Source organism: Calliopsis andreniformis, chromosome 7 (assembly GCF_051401765.1).
Source record: "Calliopsis andreniformis isolate RMS-2024a chromosome 7, iyCalAndr_principal, whole genome shotgun sequence".
Taxonomy (NCBI): Eukaryota; Metazoa; Arthropoda; class Insecta; order Hymenoptera; family Andrenidae; genus Calliopsis; species Calliopsis andreniformis.
The window spans coordinates 9,917,393-9,936,686 of record NC_135068.1 but is presented as its reverse complement, the minus strand read 5'-3'; the positions used below and the strand labels follow the sequence as shown (position 1 = coordinate 9,936,686).

At 41.1% G+C, this 19,294-nt stretch overlaps 5 protein-coding genes and 1 long non-coding RNA gene across 6 annotated transcripts in view; 3 read left to right on the top strand and 3 right to left on the bottom strand.

Moving 5' to 3' along the window:
* Window positions 1–8: 8 nt before the first annotated feature.
* On the top strand, window positions 9–1,679 carry Chrac-16 (chromatin accessibility complex protein 1). Its single transcript, XM_076382743.1, has 3 exons — window positions 9–306; window positions 410–693; window positions 931–1,679. Exons 2-3 carry the CDS (start codon window positions 559–561, stop codon window positions 1,294–1,296), a joined length of 501 nt encoding a protein of 166 aa, XP_076238858.1. The 5' UTR covers window positions 9–306; window positions 410–558; the 3' UTR covers window positions 1,297–1,679.
* LOC143181983 (vacuolar ATPase assembly protein VMA12) lies at window positions 1,510–2,728 on the bottom strand. Its single transcript, XM_076382742.1, has 2 exons — window positions 2,164–2,728; window positions 1,510–2,090 (listed from the first exon to the last, which is right to left on the bottom strand). Exons 1-2 carry the CDS (start codon window positions 2,579–2,581, stop codon window positions 1,840–1,842), a joined length of 669 nt encoding a protein of 222 aa, XP_076238857.1. The 5' UTR covers window positions 2,582–2,728; the 3' UTR covers window positions 1,510–1,839.
* Muted (biogenesis of lysosome-related organelles complex 1 subunit 5) lies at window positions 2,603–3,593 on the bottom strand. The gene is made up of 4 exons (XM_076382744.1): window positions 3,539–3,593; window positions 3,359–3,441; window positions 3,011–3,199; window positions 2,603–2,901 (listed from the first exon to the last, which is right to left on the bottom strand). The coding sequence occupies exons 1-4, from the start codon at window positions 3,576–3,578 to the stop codon at window positions 2,734–2,736; spliced, it is 480 nt and encodes a 159-aa protein (XP_076238859.1). The 5' UTR covers window positions 3,579–3,593; the 3' UTR covers window positions 2,603–2,733.
* Window positions 3,594–4,930: 1,337 nt separating this feature from the next.
* On the top strand, window positions 4,931–6,046 carry LOC143181754 (uncharacterized). The gene is made up of 4 exons (XM_076382336.1): window positions 4,931–4,980; window positions 5,366–5,510; window positions 5,588–5,659; window positions 5,756–6,046. Exons 1-4 carry the CDS (start codon window positions 4,931–4,933, stop codon window positions 5,885–5,887), a joined length of 399 nt encoding a protein of 132 aa, XP_076238451.1. The 3' UTR covers window positions 5,888–6,046.
* A 10,351-nt stretch (window positions 6,047–16,397) lies between these two features.
* On the bottom strand, window positions 16,398–16,806 carry LOC143181712 (uncharacterized). Its single transcript, XR_013002328.1, has 2 exons — window positions 16,576–16,806; window positions 16,398–16,470 (listed from the first exon to the last, which is right to left on the bottom strand). It is a non-coding gene; the product is annotated as an uncharacterized LOC143181712 (long non-coding RNA).
* A 482-nt stretch (window positions 16,807–17,288) lies between these two features.
* Window positions 17,289–19,294, top strand: part of LOC143181711 (uncharacterized) — a 51,274-nt gene continuing 49,268 nt past the window's right edge. The window contains exon 1 of the mRNA XM_076382258.1: window positions 17,289–17,426. Coding sequence (XP_076238373.1) covers window positions 17,298–17,426 — 129 coding nt within the window. The 5' untranslated portion in view covers window positions 17,289–17,297. The remainder of the gene's footprint in view (window positions 17,427–19,294) is intronic.

Below are 19,294 nucleotides of genomic sequence, written 5' to 3'. Positions count from 1 at the left end.
AAAATACTTATATTTTTTAGAATATTTCTCGAAATTTCCTCGTTTCTTTCACTCAAAATGGTACAGGAAAATTTCTGTGGATTTTTAAATGCACCTAACATCAATCTTTACATAATAAAACTTATATAAGTGATATAGGAAGCTGCAATCGTATTGATTCCTCGGTTTAGTGATACCAGATCTTCTACAGGTCGCTCATAAATTTTTGCATTACTGCAAAATAATAATTTTGCATTTCTTCATTCGAACGATTGGAAAATTACAATCATACAGTGCTTGGCTGCGCCACAGTTTCTAGAACATCCTGTATGTCCGAACGTTTTCTTTTTAAATTATCTTCTGCCTGTTTTGGAGCATCCTGTATAAACAAAGACCACGGCTTTTCACATTGTTTTTCTTCCGTCATAAGATTTTTTCAATAGAATTTCTGTGCATCATGCTGAATCGATACGTACTATGGGAAATTCGAAAATTGGCGGCAAATGATCGCTAAAGACAGATTTGCTCTGCAAGCAGTAGTTTACGTTTGATCCTGGCAGAGACTAATTTTTGGTGAAAATGACTGCTCAAGGGTCGCCAGCGAAAATAAAGGAATTACGTTTGCCCATGTCCAGGGTGAAAACGATTATGAAAAGTTCTCCTTACGTCGATACGATCGGCCAGGACGGATTGTATCTAGTCACGAAAGCTACGGTAAGGTTAACGCCAGAATATCCAAGTGACGCTCAGTGGTGTGATCGTTTCACGTGTTTATGTGCTTCCCATATTTCCTCTTTCGCGGTTTAATTAAAAATTGCAACTCTCGTTTCTTCTTTTGACTCATGACCTTCCACAAATATTGGACTCCAAAACCTGCTCAGTTCTCTAAATAGTCATGCTTGCTTACACCTAACTGAACAAACTAAACTATGAAGATAATGATGTTTGTAGGAACTATTTATTCATTATTTAACTGAAGAAGCACACCTTCAGAGCAATAAGGGGAATTCCTTGGATTATAAGCATTTGGCAGAGGTGGTGCAGACTAATGATACATTGGAGTTCCTGAAGGAAATAATGCCTAGGAAAATAACTGTCAGGCAGTTCAAAGAAATGATGGCTGCCAAGAATGCACACAGCAGCTCCTCTGAGAGTAGCTCAGATTCTGACAGTGACAGTGAATCTGAAACAGATTCTTATACGGACAGTGATGATAGGAAAAACAATGACTCGAAAGAGAATGGTAAATGTGAGTCTGCCAGTGACAAGAGTGAGACCAATGGGAACAGTGACAGTGAAGATGAGACTAAAAGATAGGGAAACAGATATTTATTTTCTTCTATATTCTCATAAGGCAGGCTCTCTGATTATTTAAGAAACAGCTTGAACTCAGTTGAACACAGTACAATGTTGCAAATATTTGGTTATAAGTAAATGCTTCAGATTAAATATAGATGGTATTTCTAAGATCCACACTATTTTTATATGTATTCATTCAAAATGAATTGTATACTAAATATAACATCTTCATCAACACTGAAACATATTTGTATTATTGTGTACTTTGTAGGTACATTGCTAAAAGGTTGTAAGAACTTGTATAAAGGAAGGGATTTATTTATTTTTCATATTGTATCAGCCTAGGAAGCTTCTTGCTATTTTAGCCAAGGACTAAAACAAAATAAATGCATCAATTTTTCCATGCTGGTTGTTTCTCTTAGTTATATTATCATTTGCTTTGCCATTTGTTGCAATGGCACAGTATAAACTATTTTATTGCGTTTTAACATTTTGTTATAGAAATTGCAAAAAGATATATTAATTCTAGATTACATTTTTATAACAACAATTTATTAAGTTTTATTCTTGATGTAATTTCTTAGGCATTGGTGTTGAAACTGTATCATAATCATTTTCGTTTAATTTGATAGCCAGGAAATAGATCTCAGCCAAGGCTATGATTAATGCGCAAATTATACCTAATAACAATCTAAATCCAAAATCTAAATTTCCAAATATCAACTCCACACCTACGAATCCAAAAGCAAAACCTGCTGCTACAGAAAATATAAATTGTGCAACTGCTATGAGCTGCTTGTTTATTTGTTTCACTGAAAAATAAATACAAAAGGGTATATAGAACATGTTAGAAAGTATCTCCATATCTTAATTAAAAAATCTTACTTTGGTAAGAAAGAGTATCTTCTGGGAGATGTTTCCTAACAGAGTCAACACCTTTGGTCATAGCTTTGTATTCTCTACTCTCCTGTTGAGCTTTCAGTTTCTGTATTCTAGCTTCCAACTCAGGATTTCTTGGTGTAATTTTTGGAGTTGGTAGTTTTATATCTTCCTCTTTTATAAGTTCATGCAGATAAACATTTACCATTTTCTTTTTTCTGTGCTCTTCCAAGTATTTGTTCAGCCATTTTATGTCATCTAATTTCAACACAATATCTTTCTGCTTGCTTTTACCAGATTTCTTTAAAGCAATAATGTTAGGCGGCACAATACTTGTTTTCTTAACATTTTGGCAAATGAATTCTATTAGCTTCCCATTTGGTATTATTTTTATAGAAGGATCTTCAATTGATTCAATTGGCATTCTTGAATGTGATATGGTACAAAAATCCTATTGCTAGTAGCATAACATCATCAAATTTTTTGGTATAGGTATTACTTTAGATTGTATCAACTCAGAGGAAAGTATAAAATACAATAATGTATAATAAAACAATAGCAATGGAAGTTATCAATTTATGGAGTAATATGCAGCTTTCTCTCCAGGTCAACGTAAAACTCTCTTATTTCCTTCTCTTTATCCTCAAAAGTTTGATTTACTTTTTCACACTTATCACTCATATCATTGACAAATCTCTCCCATTCTAATTTCCTTAGTTCCCTGTTCTCTTGTAATGCTTTATCCTACAACAATTATGAAATGCACAAATTAGTAAGAAGTATAAAGTTATTCCCTAGAACTTAGGACTCATTCTAAAGCTAAAACACAGGATTGATAAAAAATCATTCCTACACTATCAAAATCTTGCTCCCTTTGTAGAACTTTTTCGCACATGCTCAAGGCAACATCAACATTAGCCTTCAAGCTAGGCAAATGACAGTCCCCAAGTTGCTCAGTTCGGTCGAGTTGATTTTCCTTTAATTCTGTTGAATATTCAAGTATTTTGAAAAGACGTTCCACTTCTCTGTCACCCCTCCTCTCCTATAAGCATAGATTTATTTATAGGTTATGTATGGTAAGATCACCTGACGTAGACACTCGATGATCAACTTATGTACTAATAATTTGTCAGTGTATGCTCTTGCTCGTAGGGCCAATCGTAAGTTTAAAATCATAGAGAGAACTATGCAAATTTTTTACCTGGAATTCGCGTAGGAAAAAGGTGATTTCACCTTGGATGAATGGTCGGTGATCGAACAGTCGGCTCCAAATTTCACCAGTGTCTACGAAAAGGCGATATCACGAGTAACATTATAATAAATGGTCGTAAGAGTAAAGCGCATACTTGGAATTTGTATAATCAATCCGCAAAAGCCGCACCTTTGACAATGGACGCCATGCTCCTCCTTGCTATCAGCATATACGCTACTGCATTTCAGAGATATTGGCATTGCTCTGGCGCAGAGCGCTCAATACAAAAGTTTCCTCCTAATTTTTTATCTAAAAGATACAAATAAGTAACAATGTCCCACAAAATTGAGCAATAATGCTTATTTTCTAGGAGCAGGCTTTTATCTAGATGCAATTATCTAATCACCTTCTGTCATCTTGAAGATTGCATACGCGTAACAAACAGATGAATTGTAAACATGGTCTTTCGTGAAACATGAATCTAACGCAATTAAAAAATAAATTTTACAGAATAAACAGTTAATGCTACATAATAAATTTTGAGTAAAATATAGAATACACGGAGGATAAAAAAAGTTGATTAATGGAATACAAGTTCTCTGAGCATATATTCAGACCGTATCTCGGTCGACGTTCATTTCAACAGTTTTCCGTTCTAAAATGCATTTCCAATCACGATATCGCTAGAGGGCTTCCGCTCTGCTCATCTATCGATCGTCCTTTGTTTTAAATTAAACTAATCCGTGCCTCCCATTAGAGTGTATCCCCCTTTTCATTAGACACAGATTCCGTGCTCCTATTTTATCTACAGCAGTTCCATCTGCCAGTATTTCGTACAGTCTTCGGTAACTTTGCTTTTAACCAACATTGAGCGCTGTCCATTGTTTCTTGTTCGACCAAAATGAAAGAGGAGGTTGAAGCTTTCACTCTTAACCGAGCAACTCGCGTTTTTCTCTTCCGCAAAAATTGGTCGCGATCGCGACGATTGTCAGAGTTTCCACAGTTTATAATTCGAGAGACTGTACTTGTAGATCTTTTCCCACCTCCTTGTTTCTTTTCTCTTGGCCAGCTCGAGGACCTTTGTTTCCCGCTAGCCCGCACACGAGCCGAAGAAAAGTAATTACAGATAGGAAATTGCTCAAGGAAAATGGGTTTTTCATTGGGTCCAGTGATGGATTGACGTTTAAATTGGATACAATTATTTTGCGTTCAAAATCTGCCGTTTTCAAACTTTTTAATTTATGGAGCTTATCGATTAAAATCTCGACCGGTTCTCCACTTTCGATAGTCGCGGCCAACAGTCTTATTTAATCATTGGAACGAGCTGCTTTACTCGAGAAACGGAGTCGCGTATCCGACACTGTCGTTTAATTCATTTCTCGCGTTACAATGCGACGCGTGAATTATCGATCGAAAATTTGAGACATCATGCAGACATCCCGCGCATATTGCAGCGTGCAACCAAATGTGCAAACGGTGCATCGGTGGTAGGGATCTCAGCACTCTATAAATGCAGGGTTCCACTCGATTGCTCGCCCGTTTCGCAAAACCCGACCCAGCTTGCTTCGATTTCGAGACACAATGGATCGCTTCCTGCAGTTCGTCCTCTTCGCCGCTTTGCCGTTCGCAATGTAACGAACATATCGATTCTTCTAATAATCTCTACTTGCGAAAATATTCTTGAACTTGCTTTGGTGCTTTAACTCTGATCAAACCAAGGTAGAGTCGCTCAAAGTTAAAATATAAAAATTAGAATTCAAAAAACCGAAAGAAGTAAAATACGACGTTTTTGAAAACTTGAATTCGATCGTGTTAGGGTCCCCGAGTGACTCATCCTGGTATGCTAATAGTTAATAATCATATTCAATTCTTAAAAGTAGAATTTGCTGATCTGAGAGGCTTCTATGGATTTGTGAATATTTTTATGTATATTTATGTATATTTTTGTGAATTACAGCTGTTTTACAAGAATCGCGACGTGACCTGTAATGTTTTGCCAATTTCCAATTCTTGCAGGCAGCAGCGCATCGAGGAGGGAGGGTGCAACTGCGGCGTGTTTCCGGTGCAAATATCGGAATCAATCATTGAACGCGCTCTTCAATATAATGTCACGTGCGACTACGAAGGGGAAGAGAAGTGTCAACAATTGTGCATTGCTTTGGTAAGTAAATAACCTAGATCGATTGTGCAACGTAGTAGTGTGATGATTAGTAAATGTATACGCGCGATTCCCTGTAGGCGGAGAGCGCGAGGGACAAGGCGCCCCAAATGATCTGCAAAAAGCTAAGTGGCCACGTACAAAATCTGGAGGTAAGTGTGTGATCTTTTATCCATTGGCAAATTTTTGTTAACAAAATATATTTTCTACTGTGGAAGTCATTTTTTTGCGAAACGAATATTTTCTAGATCGCGGTTTACGCGAAAGTGTGCAACGAGGCTGCCTGGAAGTTCACTGGGTTGAAAAGCGCGGATCCAATTTGCTGTCACGATGGGCAAGCGATGCCTTGCGGGGAATCAGCACCGATGATCAAGGATTAAACAAACTTGCTTATAATTGCCAGGCACGCGTTAGTTCAATTTCCTTCTTTTCCTTTTTCATTAGAAATATTGTTCGTTACGTAGCGTTTCGAGAGCATTTATTATTTTATTGATAATTGATGAATTCGCGGTTTGTAGTTGCATGAGTAATTACTTTGACACGTGTAAACAATGATCGATTGGACGGTGAATAATATATTCGGGTAAATTAAGTTACTATCCACTTCAGAGCGAAGCAAAACAAATCGGTGATGTTCCTAGAATGAGTAGTAGAATAGATGATATACTACGATTGTTTGGTACAGCTTATGGTAGTTGACAAAGCGGAGAGCATTAAACTGGACCTTGCACACTGTGCCCAGTTACGAATACCGTGAATAGATAAACAATAGATTCACGGAGGAAATTTCGGGATGACAAATATTATTTTAGCCGACTGTTTGTTGTTCTAAGTTGTGTACGCGAATGCTAACCACAACATTTATAAGGGGATGTGATTGTTTAATGTACTATCAAAAATAAAATATACTCTCAACCTTCTTAAGGCTTGTAACACAAGCCTCGCATAGATATATCCCAGGTGCAATATTCGGGTCGATATTTCTTCCAATTCCCTTCCCTTTATATTTAATCTTTCATTCCCAAATCTATTGACAGCAATCAGAATCCACTACCAATCAATATTCCCCGTTTCATCCGATGTCTCTCTGCTCTTCGAAGATTCAATCTGTCCAGACACCAAAGACTCCCCGGATAAAATCGTCAACTTGAAAGCATTAAACGCTGCATCTTCTCGACCCTGTCCTAACCGAAACGATTCTACGTACGCAGATTGTCTCTGGAGGTGGCGTTAGAATACAGAGCACGCTTCACGAATTCCCAGATATATCTTCTATTTCGCCGATGGTGTTCAGAGAACCTCGTCCCAGAAGCCGCACTATTCAATAGAGGGTTTGTTATCGCTTCCCCCGACTTCCTGGCGATGAATCCTTCGTCGTGGCCCTCTATATCGACCTTGCCAGCCTAGGAGGCCATTGTGTACCCGCGGTTTTGTCGTCTTTTCTTCTCCTGATTTAATGAGTTCACCATTTTCGCGCGATCCCCATCATCTCCTACTGGTAGAATCCACCGAGACCTTTTTTACACGAGTCGATACAATTTTTATGTTTAAATTGGTACACATTGTCGATCGTTCTATTTTAGGCTTCTCGAGCATCAAAGAAACGTTTCGCGCTCGTCCCATGGCGCGCCACGCATCGAGTCGAACTACTGGGGGGACTCCAGGAGAAAGAAGTACCAAAAGGAGGTCACTGGAGATTGCCCATATCAAGGTATTCGCTAACTTTCTTCTGTGTTCACAGTGAGTGTTGCAGAGAGGCACAAGGCGTCACATCTTCCCAAACAACTGAACGTTTATTAAAGGATACTGTGTAGATATCTACCCTTAGTAGCCACCACCACCAAGCATCCCAAAGAGGACGAATTGGTCTTCATTCTAGGAATCATTGGGGAGTGGTTTCCGGAGAGCTTCACTCGACTTCCTAGCTGCAAGAAATTTTATTCTAGTCTGGATTTTGAGAATGGACCATTTATACTCCATCCTTCGGGGTCCAATCCATTCTTCGTAGTGGTCGTTACACGATCACCATGTGACGGGTAATCACTACTGCGACTGGGATTGAATTGCCGCGTTTAACGAACATGTTAACCGTGCCTCTGTTTGATGAACAGACCACGAACGTCCAGACACCCGCATAAGTGTCTGTGGTCGACTCCTCGATCGTTAGACGACTCTCCTAAACACAGAACGACTGTGGAAATCGTAAAAGAGCATTGGGAGATTGGGACGGAGTCTTTTCATGCACGGCAACAGATATAAATCTCAATCAACCAGGGCCGCGGATTCGCGGTGGTTTATCCAATAATGCATCGTGTAATCGAATCTCCCGGGAAAACACCGAGGGCGTCTCGATGGCTGCATTTGCGTAAATAATTCTGTAGTGATAGTATAATCAATGCGTGGGGATTACGTTGTATATACATAGTGCATCATTAGTTTGTTAACTAGGGAATATTAGTTTCCGGGCGTTCCCGCCAGCGGAAATGAAGAACGAAGACTAAAATTTTAGAGACATGTTGAATAAATAGTGTTATGTAATCTGGATTATGACAATTAATAATTGCAAATTGCGAGGAGCATTAAAGTTCGCCACGTGCAGCTCTGTAGTGTTTAAAAAATTCACTCGATACACGTAATTCTGGATCACATTTCAAAGTCACCAGCAGGGTGCCTTAATGAGTACCCTCGGATGGAAAAAGAGATCGAAATAGATTTCGTGAGGAGGTGGGGGGATAGAAGTGATAAGGAAGAGGGTACAGGAAGAAGCTCAAAATTAGTCTCTCGCTGTGAAAGATCATCTCACAGAGGGATTCCTAATTAGATCGTCTAAATTATCAGCTAGCAACGGCCATTGGAAGCAGCGGGAAGCTGTTATTGGAAAGTAATCAAAGCGAAGACCCACGTGCGATATTAATACGCATATTAGCGCTGTTAATATCTGGGGCGAGAGCCTATGAGTCGGTTCAATATAGCGTGTAAGATCCACGGGATCCTAAACGTGACCCGGCGTCGCTAATAGAGATAAATTGCGTGTTTAGCTAATGGGAGTGACAATACGACTTCGCGGGAAGTAAATCGATACTAAAGGTAAGTCGCATGGAAATAGAGATGGATTTCAGTGCCTCATCAGAGCGCTTTTCTAGTCACTTTTACCATACCGGCCCAGCAGAATTCTGCAGACTTGTCACTAGCTACTTATCATCTACAATGACGTCAGTGCGTGTAAGTCGCATGGAAATAGAGATGGATTTCAGTGCCTCATCAGAGGGCTTTCCTAGTCACTTTTACCATACCGGCCCAGCAGAATTTTGCAGACTTGTCACTAGCTACTTATCATCTACAATGACGTCAGTGCGTGTTCACTTTCCCCTAACCATAGTATACTCCAGGTGACGTGCAAACATCGCCTTGGAGCCCATAAGCGAGTTTAATCCTTTGCTTGCCCTTCACGCCTCCTTAATGTCACTTTGACTCTCAGTGTCCTAGTCACTGGCCCATGCGCGGACTCTCCTCGGACCTGGACGGTCGATCATGCAGCTTTAACTGGAAATCGTGGGGTGCTTTAAAATAGATCACAAGACCTGAACTAATAGAAGACAGCGTGAGTTTCTACTCAAGCTGTATACGCATATCAGTGATATGACATTATATCAGCAATGCTGAAATCGTTAGAGCAAATGTACTCCATAGCTCTGTGATTCTTCATGCGGTTCTATCACAGGCACTGACAGTCTCGAAAGTTTTCGATTAAGTGAACTACCGCGTTAATAACTTCGAAAGTCCCAACAGAGAAGTGTTATCAGTTCAAGTTGCTGCCACGAGCACTGTACGTGCACGAGTCTAGAAACGTTCCCGTGGATCGGTGAAAAACGAAGGAAACGAGACGTCAGGTGCGTCGCTAATTATCCTCGTCTGAACTGACCCCCGACGGTTAAGCCACGCGTTCGTTGTCGCGTCACGATACGTAACATTCGTGTAACGTGACGTGCAAACACTGCCTTAGTCGCCCTAAGCTGCCTCGAGTCTGTGCATAAGCCTGCCGTGTCTCCTCTATGCCATTACAGATCAGGCGTTACAGGTTACTTCAGCCGGAAACCGGCTTCGGAACTCCATGTAACCGGGAGTTGACAATCACACATGCATACACGTATCTATGCACGCCTGTTTATCTATTAGCGACATGTCGACGAGGTCGCAGTGCCGGTTGAAGCTATATTGTGATTACGGTTCCGAGCTGTGATTTTACTCCTACTTGCACGCAACCCTGCTTGCAATTGGAATTCGAAGATGAGAAGATGAACCGATCAAAGTGATGCTTTACTGAGTTTCATTAGTGATGGTGAAAAATAAAGTGAAAGTGTTGGTGTTTTAAGTAAGAAAGTTTTAAGTAAGAAAAGACAGACAGTTTTAAGTAAGAAAAGTGGAAAAGTGGACTTGTTTAAGTTCAATGAGTCTTGCTGAACTACGATTGTCCTGGCTGATTAAGATTCAGATCCTCAGGAAGCTAGAGGATCGACGCGCGAAACTTCGTGAACCTGCTTATTAACTTATTACGCTTAAGTTCCTGCTAAACTGATATTAATTACTCTGCTCTCTCCGGCGCTCTAACTTAGCTTGGCCTGTCGTCCTCTTTTCGACCCACTTGAAAATTTCTCACCTTTTCATTCTTCGCTTCTTTGAATTTCCAGTAGCCTTTCAAGTGTCCTTCTCTAAACTTGCGCAATATTCTTGAATACAATGAAGAAACAGGAACACAAAAAGTGAGACTCTGTCTCAAACCTAACCTAGACGATGGAACATATTGTACATTGTGTGTTGCATATTGTAATATATTATTAAAAAACAATACAATATAATTCTAACCCAACCTAAGCTAGACACAACTCAAATCTAGTTTAAAGTCAAATCCACCTTAGACAGAATCCAGACGTAATTTAACATAACATAGACCTATTGTTATTATTACACATTATATTGTAAGGTGGTGCAACCAAGATCAAACCCAGATCTAACCTAACAATCTGCAGGGCGCCGTACATCGGTCCCAGCAAGTCTGAACTGAGTATGTAACAAGATAAAGAAAAGCAGGAAGTAGTGCAAAACTACGAAACCAATAGCAAAGCAAGAGCATCTTTCACGGAGGAAATATTTCCCACTAGACGCTCCTTCAGGAGTCTTGTATACGATGTGAGGTCCGGAGCACAGTAAACATGATTCTGCCTGTTCGGCCAACACGTCCCCTGAGGTGGATTCGAAAATACGGTAGCTCTTCAATGGGCTGGACAAGCTTCTACAACTCGACGAGAACGATTGATTCTTGCGTCCTGTCATTCCCTAAATCACAGTGTGCGTCACACTTTCGGCATGACCACTTTCGCCCCTTGTATTTTCAAGATCCTTCAGAAACAACCCAAGTAACATGCCCCGATCGCTGAGGACAGGATCAGAATTTTTTTTGTTCGATTCTGTTTTCCTCAACCATTGGAGATCACAGTCGGAGAAGAAATTGAGTTAGGAAACAATGAAACGGAAAAGTTTCGAGGGTTGCCCAGATAAAGGGTTTACCCATTTGCAACATTTTCTTACCATATTCACAACTCGCAGTATTCTCTTATTCCTATCGATTTTCCAATTGGATAAAATTCAATGCATTTCCGACGTTCCGAATCAGAATTGCAATACCTTGATCCGAGAGGAAATTTCAATGTTAATTTTAGCGCTTGGAGTGATGTAATAAATTCGCTTTCCGGCCTCGTCCAATACAGTTTTCATTCTCCATTTGCAACGCAGTTCGCGTGAACAAACACACGACAAAACGCAGCCTCCCGTTCGATTTTCCCTGCAAGATTGATCCGCGAGCCTATTGATTCGACTCTAAATTCGCATTGATAAACCGATCGTTGTTCGTCCGGCTACGAACGAGAAAATGCATTGTAATCCCTCGTACCGCCTCTGTTGCCTGTTCCTCGCTCGAAAAAGCTATTATTGTTATCAAATATTGAGAGATACAACAGAAAGAACGCCAGATCATAAAGTTCCGTTGGGGGCATATAAAAATTATTATCGTGACCTTTTGCAAATTATTTCGCGACCATTCGTGCCGACCGAACAAACACTATAAATCATCCTCGAATCGAAACCGGAATTTTATATCCCGTCAAGAGCGTTCTATATCAGTCCACTGTAAACTCATTGTATCGCGCGCGTTTTAACGGGCCTTTTGAAAATACAAATAATGCTGCCGCAGTATAAATTCGGCTAACGCGAGTCGTTTGTCACACCCTCTGCTCTTGGCGATACGCCGATATTATTAAATTTAATTAATTAAATAATTAGTCCACTAATTACTTAATGTCAGACGTTAATACGCAGTGCAATTTATACCGCATAATTTAGGACCGTTAATGTCGATTCAGCTAAACAGAATATGATTAATTCCTTATCGAGGGTGTAAAACGCTGTCTCGATTCCATTTACGCATTTTTTCAGATATTGAATATTCATCGACCTCCTGAAAGTCCTTTCTCAATCTAAATTGAATTTCTCGTTCTCTGTTTTCTCTACTTAAACGATACAATTGCAATAGTTCACCTTCGGCCAGAGGAAAGGGGATTACAAGATGGCGGTCGTTAAATTTCATTAGGAGGAGTGGAAGAGAATGGAAAAGGGGATGGAGAACGAAAAACGAAGGAAAAGAGGACAAAAGTCGGCACGTGGTTGGATTTCAAAGATTAGAGTTCAGGGTGCAAGTATGCATAAATCATTTTAGGATAAGAGCGTTTGGTAGTGTTCGGCGTACTGAACCTATAACTAACCATAAAATATTTGATGCTTCAATAGATATCTATTACTATAGATTTTTAGCATAAGTAAGGCGCATACTTCTATTTTTGACAGACTGACGTTCAAACCTTTGAACTCGTAATTGGTTAAGCCAGCGAGCACTAATCCAATCCCAAAATATTTTTTAAACCTATAATTCCACCAAAAATGGATATATAGTGTTTAGCCCGAACTCGGTTGAGTGGTTCCTTACTGGTGTGCCCGACATCATAATAACGATCGACCCGTCAGCCGTCAACGTTGTTTCCGGAAGCGAGCTACAGGAAAAAGCGCGTATCCGGCGGTCGTGGCGATTCGTCGACTGGCCAGACAGAATTAATCAGGTTTTCCGCGCCCTGTTTCGCGTTTTATGAAATTCCGAGGGAATCGAGTACACCAACAACCACCGACTGTAAATAACCGACGGGTGTAATAAATTAGGGGAAATAAATTCATATCGGTGACGCTGGCGTCGCTTTCGTCGGCTAAATAATCCAGATCGTAATCATTGTCCCTGGTAGCGGTCCCCGTTTGCATTCGCAATTAGAATGTTTGTTATCGGGCCAAGTGGGATAGGTCCGGGCATTTTTCAGTTGGCGCTGGGTTTTAAGAGCAAATTGCAACGCGTACCTCATGTAAATCTCTTGGAAACGTTTTCGAGGCCCACTCATTCCTCGGCACCCCGCACTACTCTCTCGCTTTCACTGTTTTTTTTTCTCCTCCGGTTTTAGAGTAGCGTAATGGCGCTCGGCACAGTCGGTTATACCCCCGTCGTGTCGTAATTAATCCACTTGCTGAGGAAGGCGCGCGAGAGGCTCGCTCGAGCGATTCGAACGTCGCGAATCAGCTGCGAGATCCGCTTACCGCCTCTTATCTCTTATCTATTCTTTTTTTTTTATTTTTACGGCCAACCCCAGGGCCGAGAACTGCCGTTTAAAGCGATTTCTCACAGGTTCCTGTCAGGGGAAAATATTCCAGATGGAATGCCTTGCGCTTTGGGGGGAAAATATGTCTCTCGCGATAAGTGTAGCTATGAACATGACCAGCTGATTTTAAGCTCGCGTGACCTGTTTGATTTATTCGATATGAAATGTGGAGGTAAACTTAGTCTTGATGTAGGGAATACTTAGGGGAGTAACCAGGTTGGTGCTATTGAGAAACACTATGTAGGAGGAACATTATCTTTGTGCTCACCAACAACGATAAGTACAGTGGTTGTTTTGCAAGTTATTCGGTGAAAGTGTGAAATATTAATATGTGCTGTTTGGTCTGAGTGAATCCTAGTGCAACGAATACAGAAGATCAGAAATTGAACAAATTTTGAAACCTGATTGAACTCATAATGTTTTATGATATTTTGAGTCTTGCAACTTTGCAAAAAGGATCGCACAAAGTCGCTCATTGTCAGAGTTATTTACATCCAAGAAAATTTTTCACGTCTATCGATCACTTACAAACCTACTGACACATTGGCTGGCAATCAATATAGTTCTTGAACGGACATACTATTAAAGAGAACAACTTACCACGTAGATTAAACAGAAGCGTCCTCTGGGCCTGAGTAGGTTATTTAAATATTTACCTACGAAGAAATGTTCTGATTAACATACTGCTCCAATTCATGAATTGCATAAGTGGCGATCCTGTAAAACAGAAAAACGAGACTATTGTTCTCGCAGTTCAGTATCTGCCAGAATCGATGTAGAGCACTTATTATCGCAACAGACTGGAACAACCCGGTCCCGGTAAGAAGCTTAGCTATATAGCCCTGGCGCGAACTGGCAATTTGCGGTCGCGCAAATTCGCTGGAATTTGTCGACGCTCCTCTCGACAGCAATAATTGTGCGACTCTCCTTGATCGGAGGAAAAAACGTGGAGCTGAAAATGAAATTCCGAGACTCTCTCGGTGTCGGTCCATTCCTCTTTCAGTTATTCGACATTTTCGACCGGTTCTTGCTTAATTGCTGCCCGCTACCCACCCAATCTCGCCCTGACTTTTGCTATAATTTAATTAGCCTCCAAGTGGTCGTTCAGTTTGCTCGCCTCGGAATACAAGTTAATTAACATGAAGATAAGAGTGGTGTAATATCATTAGAGCTCAGGAATGGTTTACTTGGCGCAAAGTAACTCCGTTCGGGGCTTCATTGTTCCTAGGTCGGGGATGGAGATTCGAACGGTTTTACAGAAACGAGCCAGCGTCAAATAAGGCTGCGTTTAATTCCGCCCGAACCGATTAATCATCCCGTCGATGCTTTTTCCTCGTCTAGAACTGTGTCCCTCAGTGGAATTCAGCGCGAATGAAACCGTGGCCGCGCCAGTGCGTCAGCGGACTTTTATCAGGCCGCAGACCGAATCATCGGACAGATTGAATGAACGAATTAAGTTTTCATTGGGACGATGCGCCCGTCGACTGGGCCACGCTTTCTTTGTATGCCTCCCTATTCAGCCATCGACTGTTCCCCGCTTATCTTTCGCGTACAATTCGACAGTTACGTAACGTGCGCTCCAGGTGAAGTGGTACTTATGTTGAGATGGCTTGGTCTGCTATAGCACTGGCTTGAGAGCCGGAGTCAGACTCAGGTTTCTGCTCGATACGTCATTCAAAGCGATGAAACGTAAGACTGCTTAATAGATAGGAGGAACATTTATGTGAGATGAGGGTAGTAGAGGGATATCATGATGGAAATGCTGCAAGAGTTTGGAGCTCTGAAATCTAGAAAATCTTGAGAAATCTTAAAATTCAGATAGCTTGAAGTTTAGAAATCTAGAAACTTTCAGCTCTTAAAATTCGGAAACTTGAATATCCTAGAAAGGATGAAGAATGCATTGATGAATTATACTCTAAGTAAATACACGAGTTGTTCATTAATAACAGGAAAAATGGGAGATAAATCAAAGCAGATAATCTGATAAGCTATTTATCGATAAGTATGATAAATATGAATGAACAGTACATACTACCCTCTCAAAGGATTTCCATTGAGTCTCGATCAGTGAACGTACGTCGTCTGCACGAAAATTGAAAACTCATTCGCTGCGACAGTCGTTCGCTCCGTATATTTCCTTCGTTCCTCGATTTCTTCTGTAATCCTCAATTCTGTACCACACAAAACCTCCCCTTTGTTTCTTTTCTGCTTTTCTTCGGTTTTCCCCCAATTCCTCGTCGAAACGTACGACAAACGAACGTACGTACGTACCGTGTCAGGAAAGACGATCAAACTAAAGCCTCTGAAGCAACTTACGACTTTACTTATCGTAGAAACGGAGAAAAGTAAAACGCAAGTTTAGCTATTTTGCTATCGATTCGCGTCTGCATATTGTAGACTTGCTACTCGAAGAAGGATAATCTTTTCATTTGGTGTAATTCTAAAACAAGAATGAAACTAGACCTTTATACAAATTTTTTAATTTTTTATGTAACAATTATCCAATTTTTAAATCCATAGTCTTTTCATACGTATCAACCTCTGGATTCCTTTCGTAAATTACTCACGTACTATCGCATAAATGTTCTTCGTAGTTTTAATTACGCCTAATTAACGTTATCCACAAAATTTCCAGAAAATCTCACCGCGATAATCTGAAAATGAAACTTAAAACCTCGAGTACAAAACTCACATACGCTATTTACATTTAATTACATGAAGTACTATCTAATTTACGAGTTTACTACGTTCCTCTTTTTTCCACAATTTTCTTTTTTCGTCGTATGCCAGTTTCCTCACGCGGGTGGATATACGTACGTGCATACACAGAAAGCCAAAAATTTGATCGTGTCAGCCTTTTGTCTGCCCCAAAATTCGCCTTGACCGATCCTCCCACGCGCACTCCCCTCAGAAAATTGATTTCCAAGCAAAAGAACGCTCCCTCTACCTCGATCCCTCCAACATTTTCGATCCCCCGTCGCGTGCACGGTCCATTCTTACTTCCCCGCTCCCCTCTCCGAGCGTAGAGGCGTCGCGACGGACGTGGTGAGGACCAGCGAGCAGACTGGGAACGTCAGAGTGCCCTACGACCTCGCCGCGTGCGCATCCCTGCCTACTCGATCGCCGGACCCATAGATCGTCACTCCACTCGCTGCGACAGCCTCGCCAGTGGTGTGTGCATCGATCGTGTGATCCACTATCACATTTCCCTTGACCTGTGGACAGTGATTTAAATCAGTGACCAATCAATTTTCGCCAACGATCCACCATAGTGGATCCAAAGTCCACAACAAAGGTGACTCATTTCACTTCAGCCTTACGACGCATTTCCCAAGTCTATTTGACGCCGTTTCTGCGTTTCCGCGCAACCGTTACGTAAAATGCACGCGCTCTGAAGAGTGACACTTTTCATCGAGGCCTGCCGCGATCGATCGCTGTTTTTCATCACGTACGATATGCCCGCTCGAGCAGGCAGTTGCTCTTAAGGATTTGGACCGGTGACGCGATCCAGGGGACCAGAGATCAAGCACAGATCCAGCTGCACGGAGCATACGGAGATGCGCTGAAGCATCGATCACGCTGAGCGCGGGGATGTGCGAGGCGTTCAATTAAAGCGTGCCAGAAGCGCGACAGAGAGCGAAATAGCGTGACTCGCGCGGAACGGAAAACATTAGTGTCGTCGCGGCTTGCGATGCTGCCTCTTGGTGTCCTCGCTGACAACCTTCGCCGCTGAACCCTCGCGTACCCGAAGGGTGTCCTAAGGGTGGTTGACGCTTGGGGGTAGCCCGTGGACCAGTTTCCTTGGGGTACCGAGCACAGTGGTTCTGGGTACTAAGTGGTGACTGTGTGGACCATTGTGGACCAGCATCCTTGGAACGGTTTCATCGGAAAAATTGGGTCAAAGTCTGCGGCAAGGTCGAAGGTACCTCTGGCACTAGTGATCGCGATCCACGCGTCGATGCTCGCAGAGAGTGATTGATTCCTCTGCCGTGACGACCACCGTGAGTTTGGAGGCGTTCCAGAGATCTCTCAGAGTCTTTGAATGATGAAGTGGTGCTTAGTGGTGCTGATTCTCGCCGGTGTCTCGCGGGCCGACAACTCCGTCGAGACGGACTATTCGATCCTCAAGTGTCCGGAGCTCAACTCGCAAGAGGAGATCGATCTTGACAAGGTATGGCTTGGACTTTTTGGGGCAGTTGGGTCGTAGAAATATGTATCACTGGAATATTATGAGGATGCTTCTTAATTACCTAAATCTTTGGTAAGGCCAAAGTGGTCCATTATGAATGACTTGATATCAAACAGAAGCTCCATATTATAAGCTCGTCATTGAAAAGTGAGCTTTTAGTGAGGAAATACAGTACGCCGTATCACTGCTCGCTGCGTTAATTGATGAGCAAAGTAGGATTTTATACGTCAATATAGAATTATTTGTTTTTTGTCTAAATGAAAGATCGAAGTTTTACGAGATATTTTTCTGAGAAGAATGAGGATTCCCTGCTGCGTGGAAATCTATGTTTGGTCCATTTGTCTATTAATGACCTTCGTGTCTCAGAATTGAACGGGTCGTGGGATAATTTGTAAGTTACTAGGGTCGCTGTTTTCCTTTTACCTCTGAGGGTATCAGGACATCGTGTTCCGAGAATTTCTTAATTGCATCGTTAAATCACGCCCCGTAAGAGAGGATGTTCAAGGTTTTTCCACGACTACCACGAGATAATTATTCAAGCAGCGCTGAGAAATTTATTTCTGTTATTTGTATTTTTAATGAGCAAGGAAGGGTTTGAAACGTTGAATCGGTTTAATTAATTAATTGGAATGGGCGTGCCGCAAAAAAAACATGGATTAAGGATATTATGCTGAACACAAGTTATTCTTGATTATAAATTTCATCAAGTCACTTCATTCCCGAATTCACTTCATTTCATAAATTTCAACTTGGAGCCGCTTTGCATATTGAATAAACCTCATCTAAAAATTTAATGTGCTCCTGAAATCTTCTGTGAAGTGCACACCTTGTTTGAACTTTTGCTCAACGTTTTAATTGAAATCCTTCTCTGGAAGGGGGATACAGTACTTAGTCGATGTAAGTGGCTATCTTAGCTACTTTTACGTTTCATCCTGAAATTATTTACAAGCAAGATTATTATATCTAAAAGCTAGTCATATACGAATTAATTTCACTTTAGAGATTTTAGGATATCTAAGGAATTTTTAAATCTGAGAAATTTCGATAGTCTAAGGAATCAGATCTTATGGCAATAAAATGATAGCGAATGAAGGGGCTAGTAACAGTCTACTAGATTTATTTTCTTTGTCACAAGACAAAGATGATAGTTTTTCTGAAAGGTATGTCAGTTGCACAGACAGATCTGTCCAATGAGAACGCAAACGTAGTCCGACATAAATGATTTGTACCCTTTTCTACCGCGAATTTATCACAGAAGATACAGATCTCTGTGTGCTTGGTCTTTCAGATTAATGCGATTCCGATAACTGCGGTGGTTTGTTGCGCGTTTGAAAGGCGCGACAGCCGGCGCCGTGTCTCCCTTCCTGCTGTGCTCTATTTTTTTTTATTTAAAAGAAATATTGTAGCAGAAAGAATGGCTCGATTGTTACTAGGCAAAAATAAAAAAAAAAAAAGGAGGGAGACAGTTCTCAATGCAACCGAGCTGATAAATGTAATATCGATAATACCGTGGGACGCGTTGACTGTTCTCCACTTTTTTTTGCACTTTTTATTTCGCGAGCGATTAATAAAAAAGCGATTTGACGGTGGGCGAGATGGATTTTTCGTTGGATTTAATTTCTGTTGGCCTTTTCCCGTGTTCAAATTTTTGGTGGGATAAAAATCCATCTTGTCGTGTATCGCGGGTCCATCAGAGGGTAAACTGTTTTGAATAGCGAGATCGTGTTTTTTTTCAAAATTGGGTCGAACTGGATTTTTCATCGAGCTTGTATACATATGCAGCAGTCAGGGAACATTTTTACCGAAATTGACATTACAATCGTATTGCAACCTGTTTTTTACACTCAGTT

Coding starts and splice junctions, on each gene's coding strand:
- Chrac-16 (XM_076382743.1), top strand. CDS start 559: ATGACTGCTCAAGGGTCGCCAGCGAAAATAAAGGAATTACGTTTGCCC. Junction 694..930: donor ATCTAGTCACGAAAGCTACG/GTAAGGTTAACG, acceptor TGATGTTTGTAG/GAACTATTTATTCATTATTT.
- LOC143181983 (XM_076382742.1), bottom strand. CDS start 2,581: ATGCCAATTGAATCAATTGAAGATCCTTCTATAAAAATAATACCAAAT. Junction 2,091..2,163: donor AGATACTCTTTCTTACCAAA/GTAAGATTTTTT, acceptor TTTATTTTTCAG/TGAAACAAATAAACAAGCAG.
- Muted (XM_076382744.1), bottom strand. CDS start 3,578: ATGCTGATAGCAAGGAGGAGCATGGCGTCCATTGTCAAAG. Junction 3,200..3,358: donor TTTTCCTACGCGAATTCCAG/GTAAAAAATTTG, acceptor CTATGCTTATAG/GAGAGGAGGGGTGACAGAGA. Junction 2,902..3,010: donor GGGAGCAAGATTTTGATAGT/GTAGGAATGATT, acceptor TAATTGTTGTAG/GATAAAGCATTACAAGAGAA.
- LOC143181754 (XM_076382336.1), top strand. CDS start 4,931: ATGGATCGCTTCCTGCAGTTCGTCCTCTTCGCCGCTTTGCCGTTCGCA. Junction 5,511..5,587: donor AACAATTGTGCATTGCTTTG/GTAAGTAAATAA, acceptor GATTCCCTGTAG/GCGGAGAGCGCGAGGGACAA. Junction 5,660..5,755: donor GCCACGTACAAAATCTGGAG/GTAAGTGTGTGA, acceptor AATATTTTCTAG/ATCGCGGTTTACGCGAAAGT.